This window comes from Podarcis tiliguerta (assembly GCF_965153285.1).
Source record: "Podarcis tiliguerta genome assembly, chromosome: 1".
Classification (NCBI taxonomy): domain Eukaryota; kingdom Metazoa; phylum Chordata; class Lepidosauria; order Squamata; family Lacertidae; genus Podarcis; species Podarcis tiliguerta.
In genome coordinates, this window is record NC_139534.1 from 105,828,134 (window position 1) to 105,853,293 (window position 25,160).

Here is a 25,160-nt window from a genome sequence, read left to right on the forward strand (position 1 = left end):
CAAAATTACATCTCATGCCCTCTTAAGTTGGAGACTGATGGGAGTTTTGAAGAAAGCTGAAAGGGGTGCAAGACGGGCATTGTTGCCCTGGGTGTACATACACATGTCATTGATCACAGTGAATTTTTTGTTGTTGTTTTTTGCAACACCACTAAAAAGCTGCAAAATGGGTTAACCAAAGGTGAAAAAGGAAGAGCACTGCTATAGCTGCTAGCCAACCATTCCTGCTCTTCCTTTTGTCAGGCAGATTGTACATTAGTCGGCCAGAATGGGTAGCAGATATTTCCTTATGGAAGCAACTTCTTGAAAGAGCCAGCCCTGCCATTAGACAGAGTTAGGAAGTTGCCCCAGGCAGCCGGTGCTGTGTGTCCTCAGGGTTAGCTTACTGCCCCATGGTGCCCTGGGTGACTCTGTTCCATCACCAGTGTTGAATAGGGAACTGTCAGTTTTGGCTCTCTTCATTTCTCATTTTACCCTTCTTAAACTGACTTCTCCACATTTGGAAGCAATTTGCAAAATCATCAGCATTTTAGTGCAAACTCTCTTAACACATTTTTATAAGCAACTTTGATTAATGTACACATTTTGACAAGCACTTTCCCCCAACATAATGCATTTGTGAACATTATTTTCACCAATATCTTCATTTTTATGCACGCGTCTCCTAAAATATGCATTTTTGTAAACATTGGTTGAAGAACCAAAATTTGGATAAGTGCAAATTTCAAAGGATAGCTTGTGTTTCAGTTCACATATTGTTTTGGAAAGTGTAGATTTGAGAGATCCAGTTTTAAATACATACTGAACCAACTTTCTCCTCCATTCCTAATGTTGAAGTAAAATTCCATTGCCATTCTAGTTGGCTTCTGTACATGCAATGGGGGAGGGCTGGCTACACGTAGAAGTACCTAAACTATGCTTCCTTCATTCCAACATAAGCATGACGGAAAAGAAACCCCTGTTAATTCTCATACACAACTCACTTTTCAAACAAGTCCCTCCACCTACACCATCCCATTCTTCTCCAGCCTCTGCTCATTCACTCCCCTCTCTCACATTCGCAACAATGCATTCTTTGGGTACACCTCCATGTGAGAGGTCCCTTGAGAAGGCAGGAGCCCATAGCCCAGTGACAAAGCACACAGCTTTGGTGCTGAAGGTCCTAAGTTCAGCCCCTGCCATCTCCAATTAAATGGGTAAGCTTTGGGGCGGGGGTGTCAAAGGCTGTGTTCCATCAGAAGAAAGTGATGGGGACACTTACTGGTGGTGAGAGGTCGGGCCAAAGCAAAAGGTGGAGCGGGGGGACATTGCTTCTCTCTTCCTTTCATCCATCCCTCCATTTGCACTCACACATCTGTCCATCATCCAGTAACACTCATCCCCTCCTTTTCTGAGCATGTACACAATGGGGTCGTTTCCACCTGCTGCATTTCAAGCCACCTGCTTACATCGCCATTTCCTGGCTTGTTTTCCCACACCTGCAAACCTTCCAAACTCCTATTCAAGGAAGCCAAGCTCTGTGCATGTGCTGTCCTCTGCGCATGTGCAACAGATGGCTGATGTGCAACGCATCTCTGCTTAACTGCGACTTACGTTTTCAAATTGGAAGGAAGCTGGTCTGAGGGGAAAGGCATTAAACGGCAGAAACTACAGGATGCGTATGGACTGTGACTAATGGTCGTGTGCACTCAGCTTCGAACACCAGCAATGAGAGTGCACAGGAGCCACAGTAATGTGCACACAGCTTCCCTCTCACCATCTTTTCCTCTTAAAGAGGAGGTGGAGGGCCATTTGTCGGCACCAAGCTGTGGGTTGCCAACTTGTGAGTTAACGGATTGAGCTTAGAAAATACTTCTTCTTACAATCATGTAGAGCAGGGGTCAGCAACCTTTTTCAGCCGTGGGTCGGTCCACCATCCCTCAGACCATGTGGTGGGCTGGACTATTTTTTTTTTGGGGGGGGGGGAATGAACGAATTCCTATGCCCCACAAATCACCCAGAGATGCATTTTAAATAAAAGGACACATTCTACTCATGTAAAAACACGCTGATTCGCAGACCATCCGCAGGCTGGATTGAGAAGGCAATTGGGCAGCATCCGGCCCACGGGCCTGAGGTTGCCTACTCCTGGTGTAGAGCCCCTGTAAGTCAGACAATCGTGGGCTCAGTGGACCAGTGCTCTGCCTCAGTATAAGACAGTCCAGAACTTTAATGTCTTCATACATTCAATCGCTCCATTCACATACGCTTGCCTGCTGTCCCTGCTGCCATCATTGTGCTCACCGCAAATAAGCTTGTTTCCTCATCCTGTTGGCAAGATGGGCTTTGAGCAGCTCTGTGTGTCAGGGATCAGGGCAAGTGGGTTGAAAACGAACCTCATCCTCTAAAAAATATAAAAATCAGCCAGCAGACCTGCTACCCTGGGCAGGCCACATGCTCAGGCTGTTAACTCTCGTTCCTGGATGTTGGAGGGGAGGGGAGCAACTAGAAATGGGCAGGGAAATGCTTGTCATCTCTGAAGTGTGCAGGCATATACCATCTGCCTCCCCAGCAGTTGTCATTCCTTGCACCTTAAAGTGCTTCACCAACCACATTCTGCTGTTCTTGTGAAACCGGCTCCTTGCTATATTGGGGTCAGTTGAAAAACTGCAAAAAAGAAGAAGAAGCAGCTTTCAAGTAACAGATTGGGCAAATCCCACAGGAGTATCTGCTGTGCTTACAGCCTACTCAGAGCAACGCACACTACCTTGAGATGGTGGGGGATGTTGTTGTTGCTACTCCTACGGCAAGTTAAGCATGAAAGGCAAGGTGGGAAGGGAGAAGATTGTGAGAAGGGGCACAGTGAGAAAATGATTCAGAGTCCCAAGGGTTGGTCTGATGAACGCTTTTAGCAACCCAGAGATTACTGCTGTAGCTTCATATATAACACGGGCCACAATTTCCCCTTCTAAAATACAGAATCAGCCCAGCTAGCTTGATAGTTGCCTCCCTTCCTGTAGGTGGCAAGGCTGAGATGTGGGGAGGGAAAGAGAAGTGCCTCAAAGTGCTGCAACTCCATTATGGCCCACACATGTGCATGTACGTGTGCGCACCTGTGTGCCGGACGGCGTCACTGCTCCTTCTGCCTGTGATAGTCGCTTCCTACGTTGAGCACGGGAATGAGCAGTCCGAGCAGCCACCTCTTCCCAAAGACCTCTTCCAGGTTCTTCTTCCAAGGACGGGCCCGGGCCGCCACCCCCTTCCGCACCTGGTACCGCGTCTGCCCTCGCAGGATCAGCAGCATTTGGTGGCAGCAGAAGCCGGCGCAGGCGAGTCCGATCCCCAGCCAGAGGTATAGCATGAGGATGACAAACATCTCCGAGCTTAGCAGAGCTCCTGCAGACCCAAAGGGGAAGGGAAGAGAAAATGTTGGGAGATTGGGGACAGATAAAAGAAAGTACATCTTCACACGTTGCATCGTTTAGCTATGGAACTCACTGCCATGGGAGGAGGCAGGGGTGGCCACCATCTTGGATGGCTTTGAAATGGGATTGGATAAATTCCTTGAGGGTATCAAGGGCTACTAGCCATCATGGCTATGCTCCAGCTGCATGGTCAGAGGCAGTGATGTTTCTGAATACCAACTGCAAGAAACTACAGGGAGGTAGATTGGTTTACCAGTTGGCCACTGTGAGAACAGGATGCTGGATCACATGGGCCATGGGCCTGATCCAGCAGGCTTTCCTTATGTTCTAATGTGGACATTCACTCATAGTGTGATGTCATCTGTCCATCCTGGAACAGAGAAAATGGTTTGTCTACACATATCATAGGATGGTATAAAAATTCAATAAGTAATATTATTAATAATAATACTTCTATACTGGAGGCAGTTGGCACAGTGCCCAAAGGAAGTTTGCTGTGAAAGTTTGTTGTGACATGTGCCAGGGCCTAGACCCTAGCAGAGAATTCATGGCTGCACCCCAAATCTCCCCCTGCTTCTGCTGCCCCTCTCACCCTTCCATCACTCTTGCTAACTGCTCTCTCCAAGCCTGCAAGCAAGGAGATGGAACTGCAATCTGCACTAGCTTCACTCTGTCCATGGGGCCCAGAAGACGTGATGGCAGTGACAAGGAGCAGGGTGTCCCTGGGGGCATCTTGCCAGAGCTCCCTACCCCCTCCAAAACCTGAAGCCAACATGGCTTGTTTGCAGTTAGTGGCTTAATCTGTAGCTAGTGCTTAGAAGCAGATTTTCAGCTGCCAAGAGCTAGAAGAAGCTCAGTAGCATTTTCAGGTCCCAGGTAGAATCTTCAGCATCTCCTGGGATACTGGTCTGGGAATGTCCCTGGTCTGGACCTCTGAAGGGCTGCTGCCAGTCAGTGTTGACAGAACTGAGCCAGGTAGGCCATTGGTTTCCCTCAGTATGAGGTAGGTTCTTCTGATTTCAGTTCTTTCACAGTGCAGCAAGTAGAGGTGAAATGTGGCAAACGTAGAAGGTTTGCTTTACAATTAAACAGAATCAAGGGGAGGAAGATGCAGGACTAAGGCTGGAATCATACTTTCTAGGGAATAAGCCTCACTGAACAAAGTAGGACCAACTTCCAAGTAGATTGGCATACATAAGATTGCACGGTTAAATAAATATTCCAGTTGTCTTTTTTCAGCAGCTCCTTAATTGCAGTATCAAGGCGGGGGGGCGGGGAGTTGAGTTAAAATCCAACATTTCTTTAGAGTAGTTTACATTGCGGCTAATTCTTAGTGACAGGGTCAAAATGGAAAATTCTGCAGAATATAAACAACATCCCAGTCATTAGTCTAAATGTCAGGAGATAAGATAAAACAATGCACCAAAATGAGCCTTCTAGGAAGAATTCGAATAGGAAATGTGTTGTCATATGACTTTGAGAGCAGGAGCTTCATCCCATATGAAGCTGTAAGAAAGCAGGAGGGTTTCAATGTTATTGTGCTTAATTCCTCTCTTTGGGAATCAACCATGTTGTCAGATGTGCCAAACATTGACAGTTTGAGGTTGATATATTAATCCGACCCCTCCTATGTATGTAGGCTAGACCAGAGGCTTCTGCCAGGATTGGATCTAGAGACATGTAATATTGGACCATTGGGACGTTAGCCAAAAGAAACGGACCTTTGCTGCCTGCTCTGGCAGTAGAAGTCAGCAGTTAACTGATCTTTCCCATCTGCTTATATTCTCTGCATTCCTAACCAGCCTCACCAGAACAGCTTCATTATAAACCTAACACTTTGCACTGAACCCAGGCAACCTTATTCTTGACCTTTCTTTACTGCCTACACAGGCTTCCTTCTCACTTAATAACACAACTCTTCTTTCAGTTCTCCAGGGGCACTCTGCTGCTGTCCTGAAAGTTGTGATTCTCCCACTAGGGGATTTCAAGGGGAGGCTCCTGTTCAGAAATACTGAATTGGAACTTACTGAGAATTTTGATTCTGTCTGGGAATACCTGAATAGGGGTGAAAGTGGTGCAGCAATAAATCGGCTAGCACATTTGCAAAGCTAAGCAGGATCCAGTAAGGTTTCAAATTGGATGGGAGACCATGTGTTGAGATTCCTACATTGCAGAGGGTTGGGCTAGGTGACTCTCAGGGCCCCTTCCAGCTCTATGGTTTTTTGTCCTTTTGTAGATCAGAGGTTTTCAACCTTTTTGAGTCTGCAGCTCCCTTAACCAACGACTTTCTTACTGTGGCACCCCTGTGGGACTCAGGAGCCCAGTTATGTAACCCCTTGCCTCACCCTTTTTGGAACACCCTTCCTTGTGGAGTGTTCCCTCCGGGCAGCTGCTTCTGCCATCCCTGGTCTCTGAGCTGCCCCCCACCCCAAAGAGAGGTGCCTTCCAGAGGCGCCGTTCACCTTCAGAGCTTATATCCAAGGCTGCTGCAATAAACAGTAGTGCAAGCCTTTGGGAGGCAGAGAGGAGAGGGCACATCAGAGGAGGGAGGGAAAGAAAGAGAGACAAAGGCCAATGTTGCCTGCAGCACCCCTGGCCATCATTCAAAGCACCCCAGGGTGCCACGGCACACAAGCTGAAAACCACTGCTGGAGATGTTTATTGACTTAGCAATTCTAGGTTGATTATGTTGTCAACAATTACTGTGGCTATGAATAGTCACTGTGTTTATTCTGCATGCATCTAAGCTTTAACTCAGACTGTACTTTTTACCTGTCACAATCATTTGAATTCACAGTTTACGTACAAATCCCTCCTTCCCTGTACCTAATACCTTATATCTTATAAGGATGAAATGGGCTGGCTCCACAAACATTTATGCCACAAGAAATCTGTTAGTCTTTTAAGGTGCCATGAGCTTTTATTATGTTCTCTTTTTGAGCTACAAACTAACACAGATACCTCGCTGGAATAGATAGAATCAGGACAGTGCCAATTTGTGTCACTCTCTTTCCCCCCGCCCCAAACCCTTGAATATATTTACTTTGATCAAGAAATATATTCACCTTCCTCAAAAGAAAAGCTGGTCTAATCTTTTCATTTGTCATTTATCATGTGAATTCATTCAGAAGCCCCAGAAAGCTAGTCACATCTCAATCCTGTTGAACTTAATGGGCTAAATTAGGGTGCTGACACACATTGCTCAAATTGACCACAGCCACAGGAAACCAGAAGTATGACAGGAAGCCTCTTGGTGCAAGACGAGAAGCCTTCGCTCATTGTACCCACAAGGGCATTGGCCCCTTGTCATAATTCCAGATCCTAGTTCTTATCTTTAAAGCAGGACTGAGGAACTTCTGGCTCTGGCTGTGGTTGAACTGCAACTTCCATCAACCCCAATCATTGGCCATGCTGGTTGGGGTTGCTAAGAGTTGAACTACATATGGAAGGCCACAAGTTCCCCATGCCTGCTTTAAAATGGCTTAGGACTACAAACCTAAAAACAACAACCCACCCCTGCAATAAATCTGCCTGCTCTAAGAGATCCACTAATGAGGCCCTCTAGTATATCTCTTTATCTTCCAAGGTTTGCACGGTGAGGATCAGAGAACATTGTAACATTGCGACAGACTGAACTTTAAGAAAAGATCTTTAGCCAGCTGAAACACCAGACTTGGCGTTTAACTACAATGTTCTATGTTCAAGTTATTTGAACATTTATGTTCAATATTTTGTTTTCCTTGCTGCTTTAAAAGTGTGTTTCATTTGACTTTTGTCTGTAATGTTTTGATACTCTGTCGTTCTTTATTTGATGCTTTAAGTTAAATTGTAAGGCGTTTAAAATACATTTAAACAATTTCAATGAAATAAACAATCTTGTAAAGAAGGGCCAGTGGAGCAGCTTAAATGTATGTAACAAAGCAGGGTGATAACACAGACATCCTGGCATTGAATGCCTGTAATAGGATAAAAACCCATTCTTTTGATTTACGCCATGGATGATCATTATTAAATTATTGATAGTTAATGAGTTTCATATTGTGTGTTACCAATAATGGTGCTACCGCTAGGTATTCCCCCTTACTTTAATGGTATGAAAATTGGAGGGAAATAATAGTTTGTTTTAAAATATTATATAATGTCTATGGAGAAGAAAATTGGACCCAGACTATTAGCTAGTTTTAATAGCTTCAGTGACTCATAGAACTATGTAACAAACTCATTTCTCCAAATAGCCTAAGAAGCATCCCAAACAGCTGGATAATTAGGCAGTGGGTTAAACAGGAATGCATTTACCTGTACTTAGATTGCTTCAGGGATACTCAGAAAACATGTACAAAACTCAAATATATCAGGAGAACTGAATAAAATGGACAGACATGACCAAAGATTCTACTATGCAATCCTTGATGCTGTTTAAAGAGTTTTTTATAACATTTATCAAGGTTTTTATATAATGATCAAACCTCAGCAAGTAATTCCTTCAGGGTTCTGTTAAAGACATTTGTAATCTTACTGTCTCAGCTTGAAGGAGATATTGTCAAGAGGTCAGTAGGAAAGATCAGAATTATTCTCCTCCAAGCAACAGGGAGAACCATACTAAGCAAAGCATAGCCAAGTCACAATTCTTCTGATCTCATTAGGAAAGCTACAGGTAATTTCCTGGTGAGGCCAGAAGGGTTATGGCTTGGTTGTTCTAGTGTTCTAGGTACAGTGGTACCTCAGTTTAAGAACAGTCCTGTTTATGAACGATTCAATTTATGAACTCCACAAAACCAGAAGTAGTGTTCTGGTTTGCGAACTTTACCTCGGTCTACAAACGGAAACCAAACAGTGGAAGGGCACCGGCGGCGGGAGGCCTCATTAGGGAAAGCATGCCTCAGTTTAAGAACAGATTCGGTTTAAGAACGGACTTCCAGAACGGATTAAGTTCGTAAACTGAGGTACCACTGTATAAGATACTCAGTGGGTCCTCCAGTTCCCATTGGCCCCTTATCAAAGCAATGGGCATAGCAGTTCTTTCAAAATAAACCACAGATTCTTATGAGTTCCTAGATGGGTCAAATGGAACATTAGCTTGAGATAAGAAATAATAATAATAATAATAATAATAATAATAATAATAATAATAATAATTCACACCTTTTCTCCAGCTCCTTTAGTGCTTTGATGGCTCAGACTATTATTATTATTATTATTATTATTATTATTATTATTATTATTATTATTATTTGTATACCACCCTTCATCTGTAGATCTCAGAACACAAAAACACAAAATGAATAATAAAAAAAGAGCAAAAACAAGCCAATAATCCCCCCAATCATTATTAAAGTGCAGTAAAATGAAAAGTGGGGGGAGAGAAATTCAAGCAGGAAGGGACAAACGACAGGCTAGGTAGCGCAGCCAGGAATTTAAGCTGTGCATGTGGCTGGCTATGCCAGGGCTCAGAGAAACCCCAGAGAAGCCACAGCAAATTGCATCCCACACCCTCATTCTTCTTCCTTCTCCTCCACCTCACCAGAAAGGGGCAACATCTAATCCATCAACCTATTTCCAACAGGAGCCAGCTCAAAGTGAACAATGGGAAACCTGCAATCAGAGTGTGATGGCAATAGCTCTCCACTGCTGACTCTCTTCAACATCTCATATTAAGGGCTATATTGCTTCTGAACATGACCGCTATTCAGAAGTTCTTAAACTGGATCCATGGACAGGCAGTGGCTCCATGCTCATGGGGAGAACTGTAAGAGTGGAATCCAATTAACCTTTACTGAGAACAGGCCATTTAAATTAATGGACCTAACCTAACCTTGTTCATTAATTTCAGTGGGTCTGCTCTAAGTGCTCTATGGGGAGTCAGCTTCAGGCACCAGGCCCATTGGCAGACCAGTGCTGCAAACAGTGACAGGAAGGCTGGCAACAACCAGCCTTGCCATGTGGAAATCCCTTGCAGACAACCGCAGTGCCTGGAGACAGACAGTCAGGTCATGTATCTATAGCAGTGACTGGAGGAGAAATGGCTTGCTAGGAGGAGTGCAGAGAGAAGAAGCATCTGCAGCAGCACAACCGGACACCTTCATCTGCCCCACCTGCAGCAAAACATGTCTCTCCAGTATCAGTCTCTACAGCCACAGTAGGCTCTGCAACCTTCCACCCCCCAAAGACACACTCCTGCATTGTCTCCCAAGGCAGAGGGATGTCAACAACTCTGAATAAGTTAGTTGCATACCATCCTAAGTGTGTTCAGCCAAACACATTTGCAATCAGCATTTAGACCTCCTGTTGGGGTTATCACGTGACTCTCACTGCCCATTCACAAATGCATGATGAGTAGCCATTGATAGACTTATTCTCCATGGTGACAAGGATGGGGAAACTACAGTCCTCCAGATGTTGTTGAACTCCAACTCCCATCAGCCCAGCCACCATGACCAATGGTCAAGGATGATGGGAGTTGTAGCCCAGCAACAGGTTCCTCACTCCTGCTTTTAGGATATAGTCTAATCTTTACTTTAAAAGCCACTTAAGCTAATGGCCATCATCACTTTCTGTTATCTGCCCTGAATTTGCTGCTCATCCATTTCATCAGTGAACTCTCCAATATGGCGGCAAGGGAGAAAGAGAGAGATTCTCTGCCACCACATTGTAGTGAATCCCCATGACAGCTTGTTACAGTATAAGGAGACGGTGGCAGCTGGTTATTCCAAGAGTCTTCTGTAAACTTGAAAGAGACGTTAAGGGGATCTGTTCAACATTGCTTTCTAAATGCAGTGTCATCCTTCCATCCTTGTCAGGTCCCATTAGTTGCAGGAAGGCATCATGAGCACTAAATAGTGAAAGAGAGACCAGGCTCCTTTGGAAAGCAAAAAACAACAACAGACATGTGTAATTTCTCTACTGTGAGATGGATTTGAAACAGTGGGAAGGGGGTCTGGAGGCAGACATTAATTGAACGCCTGTGCTATCTCCTTTCAATGCTCAGGCTGTAGCAGGAGATGTGCTGAGACATTTTCTCCCAGAAAAGGCTTCAAGCTTCATTTTAGGGGTCGCGTTTCTAACATTTGCAGAGGGAAAATTGTCAATTTCTTTGTTCCCGCTTCTAATTGAAATTCTCCCGGAAGCCACTTGCTTAAAAACACATATGGTTTCTTAATCTCCTTCTTGAAGCAAGCAGATACAGTAAAACAGCTGAAGTTGTTGTTTTGATTATTCCTTCTGAGCAAAGTTTGCAAAAGCTTTGAAGCAGGCAGGCTAACTCAGCTCCCCCACATTTCACCACCTGAATGTCTTTATTTTCTTCCAGGTGGACATGAGGTGATATGATGACAACACTATTGCTGTAACCTAATCATGTCAGAAATAGCATTTAAATTCAGTTGTGGGTTTTAGAGCATCTAGGAACCAAATGTTTTCCCTTTGCTGGCTTTTTAGGCTGGTGTTTATAATGATTCTGTGCTTCTCCATTTCTATGCTATCTTGAATCTGTTTTATGTTGGGTTCTGAGTTTTTATGTCATTTGTATTGAGATTGTTTTATTGATTGCATTGCATTTGTGTATTCTATTGATTTTTGTAAACTGCCCGGAGGACAGTTGAATGGGAGGTCTAGAAATGGGAAGGCTGCCTGAATGAATTAATGAATGCTGAAGCACGATGATGATTTTGCATACCAATCCAATTTTGAAATCCATTCCAGGCCACCTAAGGTGTAACACCTCTGGCCATAGTTGCTCATTTCAGGAAGGTTATTTTGTGATGGAAGCACCTATATAGCATGAAACGATTCCATCTTTCCCCACTTCAGGCTGTTTCCTATCTGAAGACGGGGCAACCCAGTCAGATGGGTGGGGTAAAAAGAATATTATTATTATTATTATTATTATTATTATTATTATTTATTATTATATTTATTTGGGGCACAGCGCCACAGGGGAAAGGGAAGATGGTAGCCCATGGCATAATTTTTCTCTCTTCATTCACCCTTCATGTTATTAAGCCCTTGGTGGTGATACACCAATGCCTTAAAATTAAACAACCCCATAAATCATGCAAGTAGGTTGTTCAGATTGAGAATGCATGGCAGGGCTTCCTGTAACAGGACTATCGTGGGGCAGCACTTCTACAACAAAGAGAGATACTCTTTATCACCATTTAGTTTTATTTTATTTGTTACATATATATTCCCACCTCTCTTCCATTTTGCAGCTCACATTGGAACTCATGCCTTAGCTCATGGGAGGACTGCTAAGGAATAGGCGATGGGATCAAGGAATCGCAACAAAGCACCTGACTGCAGTGGCCTTTCCTCTTCTTCTCCCTTTCCAGTTTATAAAAGCTGGGCAGAGTCCAAACATCAGAATGAACTTGGCAAGCTGTCAGCTTAAGAAATTGATCCAAGATTATTTTTTTTAAAAAAAACACAACCCCACTCTTCTCAGACACCACCTTAAAATAATATTGCAATGAAGGTCTACCTTCACACTACCATCTGAGTAAACTGGCGTTTGTGTGCTTATCAGCCATACAAATTTATCCTTTTATCTAAGGAACAAACTGGCTTCATTTAGCCTCAGTCATTATAAACAATAAAGAACAGACTAGAGCCAACAAGCCCGTGGATAATCTCAAAGCCAATAAATACACCCCTGACCTTTTCCCAAACCTTCCCTGGTTGTACAATGTTAGCAACAGGAAGGGATATTAACGCTTCCTTGTAAGTCGTTCAGTCTATAAACTCTGGAAACACAGTGCATTCAGACAGCAAGCCTGTCGGGTGGGAAAAATCACTTTCGGAACTGACTCCATCTGTGTGTGTGTGCCCATGACCCTAGCCCTACCATTAGGCAAAGTGAGGCAGCTACCTCAGGCAGCAGATCTTGGGTGTCAAAGAAGGGCAGCAACTTGTTATTTAAAGTGTATTTTTTCTACCAGGATAGAAAAAAGTTACTTGTGATATTTTCTGCTTCAGGAATCAGCATAACTTGACTGGCCTTGGGTACTGTTCAGCATAACTTGAGAGGTGGCATTTACTATTATGCCTCAGGCAGCAAAATGTATTGGGCTGGCTTTAGTGTGTGTGCTTCTCATTTTAATGATATTTTGTATGGTTCTTGAATTTCAGAAGCGAGAGCAGTAGGGGTGGGAATTGACAAATATGAGGAGGGAAAACCAGAAACTGGGCACAAACGGAGGTGTGGAGAAAAAGAAAAACAGCATGATGATGAGGCCTGTTTGATCTTGGCCAGAAAGGTCAGAATCTGAATCACATTTCAAATTCAGTCAGCAGAGCACTTGCAGGTGGGATGTAGCAGGGTGCCTCGCATCAATTCTGCTTTTTGTCTCCCTCCACTAGGAGACAATGACAGTGCAATCCTATGCATGCTTATTCAGCAATGGGACTTACACCTAGCAAGTGTGTTTAGAGTAGCAGCTTAGCAGTGCAATCCTATGCATGTTAATAAGGGCAGATCCACACCACACATTTAAAGCACATCCATTGCCCATTTAAAGCACAGGACTTCCCACAGAGAATCACAAGAACTGTGGTTTACTGCTAACAGAGCTACAGTTCTTAATACCCTTCACCGAGAACAGTTCTTAGGGTGTTTGGGGGAACGTCATTTGCTTTCAATGCAAGCTGGATATGTTTTTAATGTGTGATGTTGATCTGAAGGTTCAATAGAACTGGCTTAATTAGGGTTGCCGCCTAAATGAAGTATTAAATTATTAACTGTATTAATTTTCTCCATAACGAGTTCCTGTCCTTTTCACAGGAACGGACATGATGTTCAGAGCAGGAGGAACCAAAGTCCAGGTGATAACCAATGAGTTTCTGATAAAATAGGACTCTGGAAAAGGAACCTTTCTTGCAAGCCTCTACACTAACTTCCCTCGGTCACATAATACAAGAATGAAATGCTCCTTCCACCATCTTCCAACATGTACAAAACCTTTCAGACAATGGCCTTGGGCTGGTCCACACTGAGTCACCCATAGGACATTGCAGGGTGCTTTTCTTGGAATCAAATCAATTATACATAGACAGCATTGGACGGTAGCCTGGAGCAGGCCCCAACCTTTGTGTATCAAGGTGGCCTTTGCACAGCACCCTGGCTTTTTTATTTGCTGGCTATTCCAATAAGGAGCCCCGGCAATTAAGGCAAAAGATGGGTGAAGAAACATAGGAAATCCACATAGGCACAGACAGCCCCCTCCCCCGGGCTCCTGGCAATGCTGGAGGGACAGCTGTTGTGGGAAAGGAAGTCTTGTAAAGAAGGGTTGGCAGGGAGAGGGGGAGAGGGAAGGGAGCCACAGATCACCCCTTCTGCTAGAGGAGAAGACACTGACCTGAGAAGAACTGGCTGATGGACTGAGGCAGGAGAGTGAGGAATGCCAGTGGGTTGGCAAAGGAGGTGGAGAGCACAGTGGAAATGTAAGCCAGCCCTGCCACCAAGGAATCCAGGCAAGCCAAAGCGGTATACAGGCAGAACATGACGAAGTTCCTCATGTTCCTGCTCCCAATGCAGTTCCCTGTGAAGAAACAGTGGTGGTCATGCCTTTGGGTGACCCGGGCACACAGTCTACAGAAGTGAGTGTTGGGTAAGGCCGAGCCAGGGGGGCAGCTCCCATCGGGCCAGTCGGGGGCCACCCCATCGGCTCCTCCGACCCAGTTCAGGCCCTTGCTCAGGTCCTCGGGGGTGTTCTGGATCACCAGGATGTAGTTGCCCAGCGCGTTGGCCGAGAGGAAGAGGAAGAGGGCGCCGTGCAGCAAAGCGGAGGAGCAGAAGAGCGGGGTGGCGGAAGGGTCTTTGAACATGCTGGGGATGAAGAGGAAGAGCTGGAGGACGAAGGTCACACAGGAGATGCACAGGAAGTAGGCAGGAGCGACCACATTGAGGAACCTGAGGACTAGCATTGTGGATTACATTCCTGCAACGGGGAGCAAGAGGAGAGAGCAAGTGGTCACCAGCCTAGCCTGTGGACTTGCACTTTCCCAGGCACACAAGGATTCCCCATTCGCCCCTCCCCCCCCCCCCCCCCCGCTGCTGGAGAAAAAGAAGCACCTTCTCACAGGTCTCCTTGGCTCTTTATCCCTCCCAACCTGCTCCCTTCCCCAGTGGAATCTCTCACAAACACACCGCACACATTTCGCCTCCTAGCTCTGCTCAGCGGTGCACAGGAGGACAAACTCAAAGGTTCGCTCTCCATCGCTGAGCCTCAGGTCTGGCTCCAGGGCCCTGCCCCTGGCGGGCAGCATTGCCACTGAGATGCCAGGGGCCGCAGTCCCTGGAGTGTCTGTCTCAGGTTGCCTGCCTCTTGCCTGCCTGCCTGCCTATCTGCCTATCTGCCTGCCTGCCGGTTGCACCGCCACCCAGCTCTCTCTGCTCCTCGTGGCCCCCTGTTCTGGAAGGCTGCAAGACACCCTCGCCGGGGAGCGAGTCCCCTTCAACTCCGAGGAGGATTTGCGTGTGTGCTGAGCAGACCTGCCGAGGCTCGCCCTACAATTCAGGAGTTCCTCTTCTTCCATGCAGGGCGCCGTTATTATTTTATTATGCGCTATTAATTAGATAGCGGGGAGGCGAGGATCCGGGTGGCGGTCCTAATCCGCTGCAATACGGATCAAAAACGATGCTCTAATTTCGCCTGGAAAGCCACAAATCCGCAGATTACCGCGGCGGCTGTTGCCGTGACATGGGCATCATCAGGAAATGCTCCAAACAGCTGCTTAAGTGCTGCCGGGCACCAGCCGCCAGCGGTGCGCCAGCAAGGAACTCTGTCTGTGGCTTTCAGCCTGTCTGGCATCGCTGCTCCGTCAAGGCGCATCGCAGAACGAAGCAAGCCGACATCCACTCCCCACGCAGCCACCCACCTTAAGGAACGCGGGGGCTCAGACACCCAAACAGGGAGGTGTTGCTACAAGTCTACCTCCCCCTCGCCACACACACACACACACACACACACCCCTTCACTTTCCCTCTCCACCCCGCCTTCCTCACCCAGCTCTCCACGCTTGGCTTTCTCTTCCAAAACAAATCCATGTACGACACACGTACTTCAAATGTGGGAGAACATTGCTAACAAGGCGCCCCGGCGCCCCAGCCTGTTCTCGAGGGGCCGCCCCTTGCCTCTGTCCATGGTGAAGGCGAACTTAGGCGCTGCCTTCGTTGCGGAGAGGCGAGGAACTCTGTCCGCTCCCCGGATCTGATGGTCGCCGCTGGGAACTTTTCTGTGCTCCAGCCCTGCGGGCGGGTGACTTGGCGAGGGACCTGCCAGGAGTCTCCACTTCCCCAGTCAGCTCCGTCTGGCTATCTGTCTGGCAAGGAGCGTTGAATTCACCTTGAAGTCCCCTTGCTCGCTGCCTGGATAGGTCTTCCCCGCCGTCCCCATATTTACCTGGAAGCCTGGAGCGGAGCGGAAGCTGCTGTTCCTTCAGCACCAGCCAGCCCTGTGCGCCGCGAAGCCCCCGGGCCAGCTGCTGCTCCCCCCCCCCTCCGCCTGATCTCCGTCTCTCCACCCCCTCCAGCCGCCGCGGTGTGAACAGCAAAGGCGCTCGGAGAGTCCCCGTTAGCAGCACAGCCGCTACTACCGGCAGCCCACCCTCCCGCCCGGGCTCCGTGGGGAGCCCTCCTTTCCCCGGCTTTCCTAGGGGAGCTGTCCGCCCCTTCCGCAACCCTGTCGGGGAAGCGCTTCAGGAGCTCGGCGGGGAGCTGTCCCTTCAGCACCACCAGCCAAGCAAGCCGCCTATGGAGCGGCGGGGGCGGGAAGAGAACTCTCAGGAAATCCGAAAGAGGTGCGCTCCCACCTGGAGTCCCTCCGGAGAGTCTCTCCTGCGGATGACCCGGTTCTCTGATCCTGAAAACTAAAGAAGGTAAGGAGGGAGAAGGAAGTTGTGCTCACTGCTCCCTCCTGGCGTGCCTTAAGAAGAGGAGCCCTGCTGGGTCACACCAAAGGTCCGGCTAGTTCAGAGCTTCCCACAGTGTCGAAACAGAAGCCTGTGGGATGCTTAAGAGCAAGGCATAAGGGCAACAGTTGCCCACAACATGTGGTATCCTGGGGCTTATTGCCCCTGAATCAGGAGCTTTCAGTTGGCTATTCTGGCTAAAGGCTGTGTTTCCCTGCAGGTGTGAGATGCCGAAATACCTTCCCATAGCTGCCTCTCTTTAGCAACCCAAGGGATAGGTAACCTCTGCTGGTGCAAAAGAAATACGAGAAAGTTTGAGATGGCATTATCATATAATTTAGGGTAAAAGCCAGCACCTCCCAAAGGTGTTTGGTGTGCACTGGACATGGGCTTCTGGAAACAATACATAGGTGGAAGGCTCCTTCATCCAGAATGTCTCATAGTGATCTTCAGTATCAATTGAGAGTCTTTCACTGGAGCAATCAACTCTTGATGGTGGTGGCATATAAAAAGGACCAGTTGGTGACTTCACAGCTGTGTGACAATTCCCCCCTGCCATGGAGATCCACCAGAGCCAAGCATAAACATATTTCAGAAATTTTATAAAACCTTCCTGTTTGCCTTACTTTAGGGGTCACATACACCTTCAACCAAAGGTGAATAGATGACCTGTGAAGGTGGGAAGTGTCATGTTGGAAATGGAGCCACCAAATAAAAAAGCTCTGTGGTGTTTGGTGATTTCCAATGTGCAAATTATCTGGGCTTGTAGGGAGCTGTGGAGCCAGGAGCCTGGCACAGTGGAGACTACTGTTGTCCGGGCAAAGCCCTAGTCTGAGATGACTAGTATTTGCATTCATACAACATGTAGTCTGGCTTCACACGTAGAAGCATAGATCCTTCTGGACCTAGACCTCTGCAGTTTCTGATAAACACCTCTGGTTTATATGCACCTGGGAACTCTCCCAGATTGACTTGAAATGACCTCGGGATTATGAATATATGAAGCTACCTAATACGGATCAGAAAATTCTTCCATGTAGCCCAGCTATTACTCTGATTGGCAGTAGCTCTCCAGGGTCTCACGAAGAGGTCTTCCCCTTCACATGCCATGTGATCCTTTTAGCAGAAGACGCCAGGGACTGAACGTCAGGGACCATCTGCATGCAAAGCAGCTGAACCATTGCAACCTCTACTACAGAACCCTTAGGACCTCATCAACTGGGCTGATGTTTGCAAGATTTGTTATTGTTGAGAACTGACTGTTTAGTTTTGTGTGTTGTATGTATGGGGGGGTTGCACATCTTCTCAATTTAGTATGTTGACATCTGTGCTGAGCCCTAAGGATTTTTTAAAATCTAGATCAATAAATTAAAAGGCCTGTTAAAGCATTAAACCAGTTTATAATTACCTGTACAGTATTTTTACAGCAAAATCCAGACAAGGCTGTTGAGGACTGACCAGGGTCAAATGTGGCCTACCTGTATTGCAATTTGCTGATAACTAAATCATAAAAATGTATTATTTTTTCTGCATTGTGAGAGTATTTTATTTCACATGCATCGTCCTCCCCTGAGCAACTTTCTTCCCAGAGTCCTATGCAAAAGACTTACAGTTGTCTTGCTTCCCAAATCTAAAGGGCACTATACTTTTATACACGTATACATACATTTTAACTGTGCAACATTGTGAAAGACACAAATACAGTGGACGCTTGGGCAGCGAATGTGATCCGTGCAGGATGCACATTCGCAACCCACAGCATTCGCAACCCGCTGCAGTGTGTCTGCACATGTGCGGGTTGCGATTTGGCGCTTCTGCGCATGTGCAAAGTGTGATTTAGCGCTTCTGCACATGCATGACCACCGAAACCCAGAAGTAACCTGTTCCAGTACTTGTGGGTTTGGCGGGTCTGTAACCGAAAAAAACGCAACCTGAAGTATCTGTAACCCGAGGTATGACTGTACACAATTTTTGCAATAGCTATAAATACAGTTTCTCACAGTGATTGTATGCATCCATACACATAAGGCTTCACATAGAGACACCCCAAATGGATACACCTCTAGAGCTTAAACCCTGCAGTATGAAATCTCCTTCTTAATAGTCTCAACATTCTAAATTACTCTTCATCTAAAAGTTATGAATCCTAAACCACAAGATGGAAGAAGCAGATAATCTAACACCATTCCCCCTTCATCTTTTTCAAAAGCATTCTTAATTGTTGCCTGCCCAATTTTTCCCCCCTGGAAATGCTTCAAGGGAAGACGTTCTATGGTCTCCCATGGCATCTTACTCTCGTGCTGAACTACTTTTGTAGTAGTTATAAAGTCTTCCTTTCTGCTTAACTTACATCTGCCTTCTTTCAAATGAGCCTCAGGTCCTCACTGAGCAAAACACATTTCTCCATTTGGTCTCTTTCATAGCCACTTAACAATACAAAAATTGCTTTTCACCCACACAGCGTGAGCCGATGCATATTTAGCAAGATTTTTATTGATGTTTTTAATTATGTTTTATAGCTATCTAGAGACTAGTTTTATTGTATTTTATATGTTGCAAGCCACCTTGTTATATTTTATGAAAGAGCAGATTATAAATTTTCAAACAAATGAAGAAGCCGCATTGAGTTCCATGCAATTTGCTCCCAAATAAAGACCACACAATTCTTTTTTGTTCAAACTTGCCTTTAAGACCCTTTTTATCCTCAGCTATACATTTTCTGATCTTGCCAATGCCTTTCTATAATGGTGATTTCTCTAAGGCTGACTTTAGAGTGCAGTATACAATTCACCAAGAGGTGCAAGACACCTGCGCCTTCCAATGCACCAACATTTCCTCTTGAAATCAATGGCTGTACAAGTCCAGGGTACAATGGTGGCTGGTAGGGTGAAGGGCAGGGAGACCAACAGTAGGGGGGGCAGAGCCAATGACAGGCAAGACGAATCCCTGAGTGGGGGCAGATCCACACCATGCATTGGAAAGGCCCGTCCAATGCACATTTAAAGCACATGGCTTTCCCCAAAGAATACTGGGAACTGTAGTTCGATAAGGGTATGGAAAATTTGTGAGTGGGAAACTATAGTTCCCACAATTTTTTTACCAAAGCCATGTGCTTTAAATGTGTGTTGAATGCACTTTAAATGTATGATGTGAATCTGCCCTGGTTGTAAGACAGAAGGCAGGCAGGGGCTAGCTGAGCGCAGATTAAATTTGGTGAGCCAGTGCCCCATTTAGCCTACGTTACCCTGGTAGCCAATAGAACTTGCACAGAAAAACATCAAGGTAGATTGTGCCAGTAGTCTCTTTTTCATGACTATAGCAGGCAGGCAGGGTGAGGCTCTCTTAATATGTTGATTCAACATAGTGTAAGCCTTCAATTGAAGGGATGCATGCGACATACCAGCCTGGGAACTATTTTTAACGAAACAGTGCTTTCTCCATATTTTAACAGCTTTCATCTTTGGGGGAGAGGATGCATATAAGGCTTTTCATGTAATGACAGGTTTGCAGACGAAAGGGAATGACTAACATGAAAGGCATTAATCCTCCCCATATCAGCCGACCACAAGTTATAGTTTATTAATGAAATGTATAACAGAAATTGAACAGCTTTCCCCAAAGGAGTCATTACAGAGGCAAAGTAATTTGAGCTCAGCTCTCTCATTAAAATGGTCCTCTCTGTTTCGATGTCCATAGCTCAACTGCACGCGAGAGTGTCATAGTTTAGAACCAGGATGCGAACAAGGAGGATGTGCAAAAAAAAAAAAAAATGTCGCTGTGCAGAGTTCTCCCATCTCATTCCCCTCACATCCGTTTTTGCATCTGTGTCCCCTTCCCAACAGTCAGACATCATTGGGTGGCTACTGAATACACTCAACTCTCACTGGACTGTTTTGGGGATGTTCCTCCCACGCACAGCCCAGGGTGGCCAATCCCATTTTGCCGCCTGAAGACTGGTGCTCAGAAAACTGAGACTGCAACTGGTATATATGATTAGGGCTTGTTTTCAGTCAAAACTCGCCGGAACTCAGTCCTGGCATCTCTCAGATGGGCGCCATTGCCATTCTAAGAGCATGAGGGAGGTGTTCAGGGTGAGCTCCAGCACCTCTTTTTCTAAAAAAAACCCCAAAAAACAGCGCTGTATATGATCATATCCCTTCCTTTCATCTGTGAGAGGCTATGTAGCCTAGCATTCTGTTTCCAACAGCAGTCAGTCAGATTGCTTCTAAGCATACATTCTCATTCTGTTGCTTATCCCCAACATCTGGAATTCAATGGCATAATGTACATGAAAATTCAATTTCCCTGTCAGGGCTAATATCCAGAGAAAGATCTACCTCCGGTGATTTTAGCTAATTCTTTTTTCTAAAAAAAAATTCCAAAATAGCTGGCCTCCACCTCATCTACTGTTACTCAGTTCCATTAGTTAATTATATGATGAGTTCAGGTCATCAGCTGTATCACGTAGCCTTTAACCAATTACGAATGTGTGAAAATCATAAAGTGCTGGGTGTTTGACAATGGCATTTTAAAGATGGACAAATGTACTGTCGCTGAGCATTCATGGGTTACAGCCCTTTTTGTCTGGTGCTTATGTGTGCTTTGCTTCTGCTGTTGCTGCTATCTGCCACGAGCCATCTTTGGGGTCTGAGGCCATGGATTTGGAGGTATCTGAGTGGGGGAGTGCCCTCAAAAGCAGCCCCAGACATCAGTTTTAGCTGCCCCAGTTAAAACTGCCCCAGAAGCAGTTTTAGCAGCAGGTTTCCAGCCTGAAAAGGTTGCGTGGCCAGCCCATTCCAGCCCATCCCAGAAGCGCCAGTAGAGCTGCAGACTCTACTGGCAAGAGTCTTAATAGCACAAGGATGGAAGAATGAAGAAATCCCGACAAAAGAGCAGTGGCAAGGGAAATTGATGGGCTATGTGAAACTGGAGAAATTGATGCATAAATTACGCGACAAGGACGACTGTGATTTTAAAGAAGAATGGGAACCCTTTACAAAGTACTTAAAGAAACAACAAAATGAAATGATCTCCTTGGCAAGTTTTGAACCATCAGACACAAATTTATTATTGGTCACATATAGATAGATAAATTAAGGATCATTACAATTTTAGAATATGCAGAGAGTAACATGTTTTCAAAAACCAAAGAGAGGAGCTCAGGGAAGTCCAGGAAGGGATGGGAGGGTGGGTTCTTTTTAGGGAGGGGGGAGGGAAATTTATGGGGGGGGGATGAAAATTTGATAAATTGTTATGTTGAAATGTTTAATAATAATAAAAAAATTTTTTTAAAGAACTGCAGACTCTACCAAGCTCCTGGAGTCAATGGCCGTTGAAGCAAGCAGGGTCCTATTAATTTCACTGTATATCATTTCCCAGACTGAGAGAAGATATGATAGCCATCTTCAAATACCTTAAGGCTGTCACTTGGAGGAGGGAGGATGCTTGTTTTCTCCTGCTCTGGAGGGTAGAACTTGAATCAATGGCTTCAAGTTGCAAGAAAGGAGTTTCTGACTAAATATTTGGAAAAACTTTCTGACAGTAAGAGCTGTTCGGCAGTGGAACAGACTCCCACGAGAGGTGGTGGACTCTCCTTCCTTGGAGGTTTTTAAACAGAGGTTGGATGGTCATCTGTCATGGATCCTCTAGCTGAGATTCCTTTATTGCAGGGGGTTGGTCTAGATGACCCTTGGGTCCCTCCCAACTCTAAGATTCTGTGTTTCTATGATAGCTTGGTTTACTCAGGAGACCTTGATGAGGGAATTTATCAAAAGCACTTTGTAAATTCAAATACATAAAGCATACCAGATCACCCATATCTATATGTTGGTTGACAGTGACACTATGAAATAATTCTAAAAATCTGGTGATGCAGGACTTCCAATCATGGACACCATGCTGAGTTTTCCTCAAGAGGACTCATTACTCCACATGCTTAATAATTCTAGATGTACAAAGCAATCCTAAGTATAGGAAGCCTAAGTATATAAATCACTCCTATTCCAAGCTCTGTCCAGGAGCAAGATTACTGCTGGCTGAGCCAGTCTAATGGAGCACTCCAACCCCAGGATCTACCAGGATGAGGAATTTAGGATCCAGTGGGTCTCCAGCTCAGGCCACTGATCCCTGGTACAATTGGGCTATGCCAACATAAGCTCCACATCCCAGCTCAGCTGGAGAAACACCAGCATAACTCTCTCATCCCAGATCACATGAGTTCCTCTCAGCTTGCAGCGGCCCTGCTCCTGATCAGAGTTTGGAATAGGGATAATTTACACCAGTGTCACTTAAACCAGTGTAAATTCCACCAGCTTCCAACCAACTGAGATCTGCTGGATCCTAACTTGCTCATCCCAGTGAATCTTGCCTTTGGATTGCTTCCTTAACCTTGTTTTTCACTAACTTACCTTGGGTAGAAGTTATTTCCTGTATTCTTGACTGCATCCCTTTGAAAAACATTTAGTGCATTGAGTACCTTTCAACTGCCCAGTAACAAGGCTGATTTTGATAAGCTGCATATATTGTTAAAGATGTCAGGATGGCATTTACCCGAGAGTCCTTAAAGAATTCCACAAGTTCTACACAGACTCTTGGATAAATGCCACCCAGAATATAGTGTTTGTTAATTTTTAACTTACCAATTAGCCTCAGATTTTTATATGTTGTAATCCCGATAGACTTAGTCCATCAGAAGCTCTCGCCAAAAACAGTGTTTCAGGCAGGCCATGAATATTTCTCCAAATTTTACACATGGCTTTATCTGCAACCTGCCTATCCTCCTCCAGGAATCTTTCCACACCTTTATCCCTCAATGGTCCCACTGGTGGGGGAACATTCTACTTCTGCTGTCTTTAAAAGGGTGTGTATTGCATGCTTCAATGTCTTTAGCAATAGGTTTCCTAAGCTTCGAGATTTTTGCTTGCTTTGCTATCAACTTAGCGTTCTGCCAGATCTCATACTCCCTTTTTATTTTGCTCCTTTGGAAAAGAAAATTCTACTTTTTAAAAGGAAGCCATTTTGCCACCTTGGCTCTATTTGTTAATGACACGCAAGCTCTGAAGTTGCCACTATGGATGGCTCTGTGCCCATTTTACAAATGTGTTCCCAAGGACAGGCAAGGGGTACATCATAGGCAGCATTTCCGTAATATGTGATCTGCTCCCTTTGTTATTGCTGCATCTTTGTGACATTGATGAATGATGTCAACACTTATGACAAAGGGGAAGGAAGGAGAGCACTCCTTGGCTCTGATAGGCTCTTCAAAGGTACCACCTGCCTGAAGGAGGCAGGAAGGCAGAATGGAGCAGGCTGACTGGATGGCTGGGTGGGAGTGAGCAGAAGATGGAGGTCACAAAGGGAAGAGGCTGGTTGGGGGAATTTGTGGGGTGTGTGTGAACAGAATGTGGGATGGATAAATAAGGAGGGGAGAGAAACACAATGGATGTCCTTGCCCACTGGTTGTATGCGGCCCCTAACCACTTCCCCCTGAGAGAATGTGGCCCTTGACACCAACTAAGTTGCATCCTCACCCTAGGGTCTCATACGCTGATATATTTTTGTAACAGAGAGTCCTGTTCACCAACTACACCCTTGCATCTCTCCTCAATATTAAAATGTATGTTGAAATCTGTCACATTCATGCAGGACTTTCTTTCCTTTGTGGGCCAAGCTTAGGTCTGACATGTGTGTTTGTTGCCTGCTTGCAAACCTCCTGTTTTCCTGAGTTTGCAGCTCAACTGCGGAAATCTGCTGTGGGCAAAAATATGTCATCCAAAGCAGCTATCTTGGAACACATTATGTTCTGCATATTGCCACACACTGAAAATCAGTCAGGAGAGTTTTAAGGGACTCAAGTGAAAAGTTTGCATCTTTCCGACAGGCTGTTGCCATGGTGTAGCCCAGGTAGCCATGTTTTAGAAATAAGCTATCACTTTGACAGCATCGCTTGCAATATGTGAGACATCAGCTTGGACAGGAAAAGGGGGGAAAGAAATGCAAAAGAAAGAACTATCCAGAGGAACAAAATGCCTAGATGTTTGTATAATAATGCTAGAAACTTCAAAGTAAAAATGCTGGTGGTGCCCAGAATCCAGTTAGAGATGTAATTGTTGATAACAGCTTGGGATCAAGCACTCTTGAATTGAAATTATGTAAGTGGAAAATTGCCAAGAAAGTCCAACATGGTCAATTTTAATTTTAGAAGATAATTAAAAATAATATCTCTCTATATAACATATTTCCTAGTCTGTCATCACACTGTGATGGCACTCTGAACCTGTTAGGGGGCACAAGAGGCACACAGACTGAACCAAAACTTTCAGGAATCCACCTTGGACCCAAAATGGATCACTTAGGGAGGGGGAGGAAGAGGCACCACCATAACCTAATGTGGGGAGTTCTCCTCCCTCTCTTTCTCCCTGGCACAGAAAGGGTCTTTTTTGGACAGTGAGGAGGAAAAGATGCTGGGTGTGGGAGAGAGGATGGTTTTGGGGAAAGAGATAATTTGACACTTGTGTGGGTTTGGAATGTGAGGCCGAAGGAACTGGGGCATGGAGAGGGGAGACGTGGTAATGGAAAGGAGAACTCTGGGGAGGGAGACTGAGGAAAGGAGAAGGGCGTTGGCAAAATGAAACAGCAGGAGGGCACCCCCTAGTTAGTTAAAAGGACGTTATAGAGGCATGCCAGGAATGTCAAATTTCACCAGAAAGCTTGGAGGTGAACACCATTATACAGTGGTACCTCAGGTTAAGAACTTAATTCGTTCTGGAGGTCCGTTCTTAACCTGAAACTGTTCTTAACCTGAAGCATCACTTTAGCTAATGGGGCCTCCCGCTGCCACCACACCGCCAGAGC

At 45.5% G+C, this 25,160-nt stretch overlaps 1 protein-coding gene across 8 annotated transcripts; it reads right to left on the reverse strand.

Moving 5' to 3' along the window:
* Window positions 1–1,397: 1,397 nt before the first annotated feature.
* ZDHHC22 (zDHHC palmitoyltransferase 22) lies at window positions 1,398–16,252 on the reverse strand. 8 transcript variants are annotated; one of them, XM_083429244.1, is made up of 4 exons: window positions 15,403–16,201; window positions 13,754–14,335; window positions 3,093–3,375; window positions 1,398–2,646 (listed from the first exon to the last, which is right to left on the reverse strand). In XM_083429244.1, the coding sequence occupies exons 2-3, from the start codon at window positions 14,319–14,321 to the stop codon at window positions 3,110–3,112; spliced, it is 834 nt and encodes a 277-aa protein (XP_083285370.1). In that variant the 5' UTR covers window positions 14,322–14,335; window positions 15,403–16,201; the 3' UTR covers window positions 1,398–2,646; window positions 3,093–3,109. The 8 variants fall into 8 exon arrangements, with proteins under 8 accessions (XP_083285370.1, XP_083285375.1, XP_083285371.1 ...); XM_083429249.1 differs by lacking the exon at window positions 15,403–16,201 and adding an exon at window positions 16,209–16,252 and having other exon boundaries at window positions 1,398–3,375; XM_083429245.1 differs by having other exon boundaries at window positions 1,398–3,375; window positions 15,800–16,201.
* Window positions 16,253–25,160: the final 8,908 nt, after the last annotated feature.

Excerpts from the sequence above, each read along its gene's own strand:
- ZDHHC22 (XM_083429249.1), bottom strand. The coding sequence starts at position 14,321 with ATGCTAGTCCTCAGGTTCCTCAATGTGGTCGCTCCTGCCTACTTCCTG. Across the intron at positions 3,376-13,753 it reads CATCAGCCAGTTCTTCTCAG|GAGCTCTGCTAAGCTCGGAG; the intron begins GTCAGTGTCTTC and ends TTGGGTCTGCAG.